Source organism: Corvus brachyrhynchos, unplaced genomic scaffold (genome assembly GCF_000691975.1).
Source record: "Corvus brachyrhynchos isolate BGI_N302 unplaced genomic scaffold, ASM69197v1 scaffold381, whole genome shotgun sequence".
NCBI classification, from domain to species: Eukaryota; Metazoa; Chordata; class Aves; order Passeriformes; family Corvidae; genus Corvus; species Corvus brachyrhynchos.
In genome coordinates, this window is record NW_008236219.1 from 992,296 (window position 1) to 1,001,027 (window position 8,732).

General features: G+C 41.7%; 1 protein-coding gene across 5 annotated transcripts in view; it reads right to left on the reverse strand.

The window, feature by feature from the left end:
- Positions 1-8,732, reverse strand: part of LOC103624216 (follistatin-related protein 4) — a 228,162-nt gene that overhangs the window by 97,393 nt on the left and 122,037 nt on the right. For all 5 annotated transcript variants that reach the window (XM_017746904.1, XM_017746903.1, XM_008643431.2 and 2 more), the window contains 2 exons: positions 8,382-8,572; positions 3,914-4,034 (listed from right to left, as the gene is read on the reverse strand). In XM_017746904.1, coding sequence (XP_017602393.1) covers positions 3,914-4,034; positions 8,382-8,572 — 312 coding nt within the window. The remainder of the gene's footprint in view (positions 1-3,913; positions 4,035-8,381; positions 8,573-8,732) is intronic.

Consider the following 8,732-nt stretch of genomic DNA (forward strand, 5'->3'; position numbering starts at 1 on the left):
TGTGCTTTTTTTGGTTAATATTAAGGACATGTTAAAAAAAGGAAGATCTGACCTAAAACAGAATCAAGGAGGAAACAAAAACATCATCATGTACTCCTTAATCGGAGTTAAGAGCGCATTAATCCTGCAGCTGCCGCATTCATTCCTGCATGAAAAATGTCCCTACTAAAAACCACTTGTGTTCTTTAGATAGCAATATACCCATAGATGACATGTCTCTCATCTTAGAGAAACAGCAATTTTCTGTCTACATGTAACTTACATGCAATAGACCATGGCACATAATGACTGCCCTGAAAAATAACAATTCAGTATTTTTCTTTCAAACTTCCTTTGTAGGTTGTTTTGGTCCAGATACGACATCAGGACAGTACTTTAATGGGCCATGAGCTAGAATTTAAGGGGATTTTATTGTTGGTTTAATGACTCGTTATTAGCTAAACAATGTTGACAGGATAAAGGCATTTTGATGGAATGCATCTTTTCCCTCTCCCTGATTTATCTGTATTACAAACTGACCTGTCCTTATTGATGATGATGATGATACAGATCTAGAAGATTACATGGATTTTTTTTTTTCTTAAGCTGGGCTTTCATTGCCAACCTGCCACTTTCCCATTAGGGAAGACAACAGGAATGACAGAAGTGACATGCCTAATTCTAATGACTTCCAGTCAGATACAGTTCCAGAAGTTATATCCAGAAACCACCCATCTGAGCATTCTTAAAGGTATGACTCAGCTGGGTGATGTGCTTGCCAACTCACCAGACTATCTCCGTGCTGATTAATTAGATGCATGCACTGCTTTAGCTCTTATGATAACTAAGCCTTTCATTCATTAGTCATTTATTGAATCTTTGTGACAACTTACAGAAAAGACAACAGACAAATAATCTTTCTAGTACTCTATTTCTGGCATGTGAAAAATCTCAAGATCATCACAGCAAAAATTATTTTTTTAATTATGGTCCTGAGACTCCTTATCTAATAAAAATTTATTAATGAGGAATTAGAAGACACCTACAAGTGGTTCTTACCAGAGCTGCCAGGAGAGTGTTTCATCTGTCTCATGCATTACTTGTGTATGATTAAGGCAATTTGAAAAGCTGAAACTTTAATCCTGTGTTAACAGACATTTCTAGTCATCCTCATAGATGCAAGAATCATCTTAACAGTTCTATTCTTGGGATTAAGGAACAAAAGAACTTTCAGAAAATCAGAAGAAAGATCATAGGTTTAGAAGGAAGGCCACTGTTTCTGTCCATAATCCAAAATTGTGCATTAAAATGTGTATGAAAATGATTAGCATGGTTAGAAGTTATGATTGAAAATAGCACCTATTAGATGTAGTGCTTGTACTGATAAAACCACATTTCAGAAAATGTAAGACATTGGATTTCTATCATCCATGCACTTTTCATTCATTTACAGATGACCAGTGTGATGGGGAAGAAAAATACCCTTTGGGTCCCTGAGTGTCTTAAGAGAGAGAGGATGGATTAAGGGAAAGCAACAGATACACATGGAGTGAAAGAGACCATTTTGTGGCTCTGTGAGTTACAACAAAGACACAAAACTCTCTAAAATGAAATGCAACTTCTAACGCAGCACAAGAATGTCAAATTGGGAAGCTCTTCACATTATCAAGGTCATTTCCAAACCTTTCCAACACTGTGACACTCCATCAGAGCACAGAGCACCAAAACAGATGTGACAGAGTTTTTGAGAGGATAAATTAGATTGAGACTTTCTCACGTCACTGAATTCTGGTAATTATGTTACTCAGCTTGCTGAGCAGCCGTGCCCATATCTTGCTGCCAGCCTGTGGCAGCCACAATTCATGGCTTGGGTGAACTTGAAGCAATAAAAGGATCTCTCTAATGGGCAAAAAATAGGAGAAATGTGCAGGATGCTGTACCTTTAAACTACTGCTGCACCTTTAAACTACTGCTGCATTCCAAATTCTGACTCATAACAAAGCAAACATCTTATAAACAAAATTTTCATAAACCAAAGTGTGCCCTTAAGTGTTTGATGTATTTTTGAGATTTTTTCCTACATCATTTAATAAAGTAAAGGGAAAATATATACTTCAACCAGGCACTAAATTTGCTTCCAGGTTCCCCAAAATTTCAAAGCAATGAACTTAGCTTTTAAATTAAAAGCTGGTGAGCCATTATCTGCTCTTGATAAAAGTGGAGATTCTGGGAGAACTTAAAATGGAGAAGTCAGTCTGGTTTTCAGCTACAGATGGTGAGAAATTCTGTTCAGATACAAAATCCCTTTGACAAACAGTCATTGCTACACCTTGGGTTTTGTTATGATAGTTTTGCGGTTTATCAATATAATAGCTGTTAATTGGCTAATATTTTGTACTTGTCTTATTTTCATTGCCTGCTTAAAATTCACTGAATCAAAAACCCATATAAATAATTCTTGGAATTTTAGAATTTAGGTTCAAGTTGATGTGACTTTGAGAACCCATTGATCCAAATATGCTCCCAAATAACTGCATGTCAAACCTTTATAGCTGGTTTACTACACTTTAGGCCTTCTTAATGTATGAGATTTTATGTTTTACTGTATATCTGCTGGTTTGAGTGCGCTGTGTTGAATTAAATGCATGTGTGATTCAAACAGGTCCAAGCTGACAACTGGGGCTAATCTTAAAGCACTTTAAATAGCCTTCCAGTATTTAAAGGGGGCCTACAGGAGAGTTGAAGAGGGACTTTTGACAAGGGCATGGTATGACAGGACAAGGGGGAATGGCTTCAAACTGACAGAGGGCAGGTTAGATTGGATATTTTATGAAGAAATTCTTCCTTGTGAGGGTGTGAGGCCCTAGCACAGGGTGCTCAGAGAAGCTGTGGCTGCCCCATCCCTGGAAGTGTTCAAGGCCAGGTTGGATGGGGCTTGAAGCAACCTGGTCTAGTGGAAGGTGTCCCTGTCCATGGCCGGGGGATCAAACTAGATCACCTTTAAGGTCCCTTCTAACCCAAACCATTCTGTGATTATTATCTAAAGTTGGGTTTCTGTAAATGAAAAGCTGTAAATCAAGAAAACAGACATTACCATCTTTAAAATGAATCCTGCTTAAGAGGTAACCAGCTGGTTATTGGCCCTTTCCCTGCACTCAACAGAGTCAATGGTTGAATCCTGCTTCAGTTTTAATGTCTTAACCACACCCACGTTCTCTGTAGCTCACTATCCTGATTACTGAATAACCCTGCCCATTTCCCTTTTTCTTTAGTATCACAAAGGAACAGGCATCAATACAACTTTCTATCACCCAGATGAAGGAGACAGTGTGGGCCTTGTCCTGGGAAGGATTTCAACAAATGCTTAACTGAAAGCGAGAACATAAATTTATGAAGACAAACGGGATAACACAAGTATTTATTATATCCCACTGTTTAAGTAGCTCTGTGATCCCCAGATCCTTGCATAGGATGCTGAGATTTGTATCACGATTGCACACTGTAATATACTTATTAACATGGAAACAAAATGCAGAAAACATAATTCCCAAGCAAAATATTCAGTAAAACACCTTCTCCAAAGCAAACTAACTCATATTACCACAGGACCTTTGGACAGGTTTCCATCCTGTTTCTTTACGCAAACCATATACTCTACAGACCTGGCCAGGCCACCATTTCTCCCTTGCCATCAACAAGAAGCACAACAAAACACAGAAGAAAACAATAAACTTGACACACCTGTACCAACCTCCTGCTTCATGCTTAGCCTGTGGAGCACAGACACCTTTGGAAATAAGCCTTCCAAAGTATTTTCATGGCATTAAAGACAAAAAAGGGATCATCTTTGCTGACCATGTGTGGGAAGACAACAGTGCCCTCACAGATATTCACATGCTTCAAACACCCAGGACAGACCAAAGCAGGGACTCACGGAAGGCCGTGTAGAGCTCCTGCAGAGTCAGGTGGCCGTCGTTGTTGTAATCATCAAACTGGAGAAGGTCTTCAAGTGTACAACCCAGTAAATCATCTTCCAGGTCCTCCTTCTTCATTAGCTATAGCAAAGAGAACAGGTAACCATACATTTAATGTAATCCTACACACTGCTGGCGTGGCTCACCTGGCAGATTTCCATGACATGACCTTTTTGGGAGATATCTACCTATCTATCTATCTATCTATCTATCTATCTATCTATAGAGATATACAGACATATACAGATATATATTATCATATCTATCATTACATATTTGCTTTCTATCAAGATATTTGTATTCCTGCAGCATGTCATGGACCATGGACTGAAGAGCCCCTTCCTTCACCAGTAGCACAGAAATGCATTTTCACTTTGAAAATGGACGGAAAAATAAATATTCAACACGGAAAAAGGAAAGTCTGCTTCTCCTTCTCCTCTGTAAGTAAGGACAAAATTGTATTCCCTGCTTTTAGGACTAGAACAGGCAACAGTGGACGGTGTACTCAACACTAATGTGCTTTTTCAGCCCCTGACAGTTTGTTTCTTTTGTTTTCTCAACACTTCATTTGGGTTCTCTGAATTTATCATAGAACATGAAGAAAATTGCTGCAGTGTTGCATCTTCCAGACAGGAAAGCTTTTTCCTGTAGGCCAAGGACTCTTTTATTTACTATTCTAGTCTTGACCCATTATATTGAAGCAATTTAAAGTAATAATGCTAAAAAAATGACCCTTCACCTAGCAAGTAAAAAATACTCAATAAAAGTGAGATCAACCATAACTTCCAAGATCAATCCTCTAAAGATGGAAATTTCCCTCTGTCTACCCTTTGTATTGAAAATTGATTAACTTTTCACAAGACTGACAAGTTTTTACCAGTCCTTTTGATTTAACGTCAGGAAAAAAAACCAGTGGAAAACACTTCAGCTGTGACACACGTAGGAGATTTATGAATCTGACTTTAAAATACATTAAATATTTAAATGGAAATAACATTCTAATTACCACCATTGTTAACAGCCTTATATATCCATGGTTGCAAAACCACATGGGAATTTCACCGTTGGGTCCAGAGGGAGAATACTGGATAGGGTCTACCAGTAGACAGTCGGCAAAACGACTCTAAATAGTAGGGGATGGGCCATCTGTTGCCATATTTTTGCTCAAAGCAATTCTGTTGTGGAGGACAAACAAATGGGTGCTGCATCGATGAAGGACCATTCCCTCTGGAGAGATTCTCCTTTGGGGTGAATCCCTCTGCAATGAGCCTCCTAAAGATCCACCTCCAGGTCTTAAAAATTACTTTTTACTGCAGCAGTGCAAGTTACCTGCCTTGAATTTTTGCTTGCAGACAAGGTTATAGTGCTCGAGAGACTATTTTTCTTTTAAATAAAACAAAGCAAAGGCACAGCACCAGCTCATCCAGCAGTCAGAGGGAACAAGATGTCACTGCATCATGTTCAGCTCAGCTTCCTCTGCCCATGGGCAATGAAATTCCCATCTTTGGAGGAAATTTAAAGTTGCAGAGAGCTTCAAAATAGAGAGCTAATGCAAATCAATCACAAATCTACCTAATGAAGCAAGAAAAGTTCTGTTAAGACTATAACCTGGGTAATTAAAAATTGCTCATTACCTAAAAAAATGTCTCTTGAAACCTGGGTGGATAAACTGGTCTTGTAAGAGCACATAAAAATCATCTTGTTAAAGAGAAAAATAAACAACTGGCAGGCTACACATTAACTGTGAATCCTGCTGCTGTGAGAGTGCAGAGCAGCCCCACAGATGTGTCCCCAGCCCAGCTGGGACTCAGCCATGCTGCCACCAAGGGGCCCAAGACCAGAGCCACTCGGCTCAGGATTGAAAGCACTCATGGCTTATCTAAATTGTGCATTAATAGGCAATATTTTGTCTTTTGAGAGGTGATCCCACTGTCAAACCAGCCATGCTGGTGGTCAGATTGTGTGGAGGATGGTTGGGTGAGAGGGCTCCTGTCTGAGGCTGAACTTATTCTGGTCCATCAAACTGTAGTGGGCTCCAGATGTTCAGGCACATTTACTGATTTGGTAACAGTGAGAAGAATTAAAATAAGAGTAGCCAAGGTCTGTGTTTGCACTTGTGAGAGAGACCTGGGCTCTAGGCACCTCTGCAAACAAAGCCCTGAGGAACTCTGAGGCAGACCTTACAACACTGAGTCTGTGTTCCTTTGCAATGACAATGGCTTCCAGGGTGCCAAACCTTTATTTCCATGAGAGTTTTAAAATCACAGTGAAATAAGTTTCATGTAAAAAGGGCAAAAAAATTTAAGAGTAGAACAGACACTTAGATGTCACTATGTAAAAGCTGGCTTTGAATTCAGATAAAGGTGTTTTCTTATAGCTACCATGTCTTTATGAAAAAATATTGCCTTCAGAGGTAATATTGGATATATTCATAGCCCCGAGATAATAAGGAAATTTACACTGACACTTTGCATTGTGTGGAAAGTATCGAGCATCCTGTCAACAGCCTGAGGACTAAAATGCAGCACAAACTGTCCTGGAAAGGAGTGAGCTCAGGGAGCAGGAGGCTCGTGCCTGCAACATGCTCTGTGTTCCCTGGGAAGTGAGAGTGCGGATGAGACACTCAAGGGTGAACTTACTCTGAACAACCTGGTCTAGTGGAAGGGGTCCTTGCCTATAGCAGGGGGTGGAATGAGATGAGCTTTTTAAGGTCCCTTCCCACCCAAACCATTCCATAATTTTGTGATGGAACGGCTTTGGAAACTGGAATAGGTCCCAGATAGGACCGGCTTCCAAAAGGCTCTTAAAAGGCATTTGCTTCTAATTCTTTTCCTGGATGATATAATGAAATGGAAAAGACATTTTACAGGTCTGTTTTCACAGGTCTGCATGTGCAAAGAGCAAGTTGAAGACAGAGTACCCAGATCGAGTGCCTGGGATGGCTGTTTGGTTCACTTTACCAATGAGATGAATCCAACAGCATAGCATGCCTGCAATTAGAAATAACAGTTTGTTGGGGTTTTTTGGAAGTTCCCCTTCTGGTTTGGTTTTTTTTTTTTTCCCCCTCTTGAGGAATTTTCCCATATGTGTTGCCAGGGCGACAAATTGCTGGGTACTTGTGGAGGACAAAGGAGCTTGCCACTGAGGGTGTGGTCCAACAAGCTACTCTCTTTCACCTGGGTGTGTGGGCGGTGGGTGCTCCGGTGTTCAGACTGAGAGAGAGGCTGCTGCCATCTCGTCAGCACTGCAGTCTTTCGGCTGCCTTCTTTCTACCGGAGAACCCCCGGGATTCCCAAACCCACCTTTCCCTGCCCCCGCTGCTGCGTTCGAGCCCTCGCTACTCTGTGGCTCCGCACATCCTGCCTGTCAAGACCCCCCAGGGTTCCCGCTGCAGCTCCAGAGTTCGATCCATCTAGTCTGCCACCCGGGATTTGCGCTCGTCCCTGCCATTCCAGCCTGCTGTTCCCGAGGGTACAGACGGACACCGGGATCGGCTGCCCAGGGGTTTGTGACGAGCTCGCTCCGGAGCGCCCCCTGCAGCCGCGGGGGAACCATCGCACCTGCCCTGCTCACCGGGAGCCGCCAGCGCCCCTGCCGGCTGCGAGCGGAACTGCACCCGAGGGGAAATAGCCTGACAGCCGAGAAGGCTGGCACTGGGTATGTGTTTGCTGTTACTGCCATGGTTGTTGTTGTTTTTTTGCCTTGTTATACACATATATATATATACATACATACATATATTTATAAAGAACTGTTATTCCTGTTCCTCATATCTTTGCCTGAAAGCCCCTTAATTTCGAAATTATAATAATTCAGAGGGAAGGGGGTTGCATTTTCTTTTCCATTTCAAGGGAGACTCCTGCCTTCCTTGGCAGACATCTGTCTTTCAAACCAAGACACAGTTTTTTCAAACTCTCACCTTTTCTATCAAGTTCTGCTAATCAACATTTCAGCATTTGCCCAGGGATTTTGGGACAATAAACCTGTTGAAAAACATTCCAACTTTGCTGTCACATTACTCTGTGCTAATGGCCAGTCCAGAAGGCAGGGAGGAAGAATTAAGAGATTTCTGCCTAACTTACATGCACCTAAAAAATCTAAATTCATTCTCCCCAAGCCAGCTAACCGGAAATACTTCAGATGTCAGTTAGCAGAGCAAGGATTAGTATCTATTTTGAGAAGTATGGATGGGGCTGGAAAACTGCCATGGTTTTTGTTTGGAGATGAGCTTCAAACGTTTGAGACAACACTGACTCCTGGGAGATGCAGAGGAGACTCACTGACTGTGTTAGATTTTCCTCCTTTACCTGCTGCTGACTGGACAGGTACAAATGACCATTCCCACACGAGTGCTGCTGTATTACATTCAATTCACACTTGAATGAAAATCCACTTCATAATTCCATTTTCACTGAACAATAAACCCACCTGAGTAAGTTCAGAGCTGCTGAGATGCCCGTCACTGTTTAGATCCAAGTGCTTAAACAGCTCTTCAATTAGGAAGCGCTTCTGGGCTACTCTGTCCTTGGCCAAGCTGCTTGACGGGCTCTGCTGGCGAGCCTGCAGGTCCAGCAGGATGCTCTTGAGCCGGCTGTAGTCTGCCATTGTGCAGGTGTCACCTGAGAGATAAGACAGCATTACTGAAGCACATGCATTTACCTTGATCTTTTCAAAGGACTGAGGTCCTAAGGGGAAAAATTAGGCACATCTGTCTGCATATTCAGCCCCACTCAGCTCTGCACTTGAGGAGCTCCTGTAGTCGATACCTTTTGTAATAGC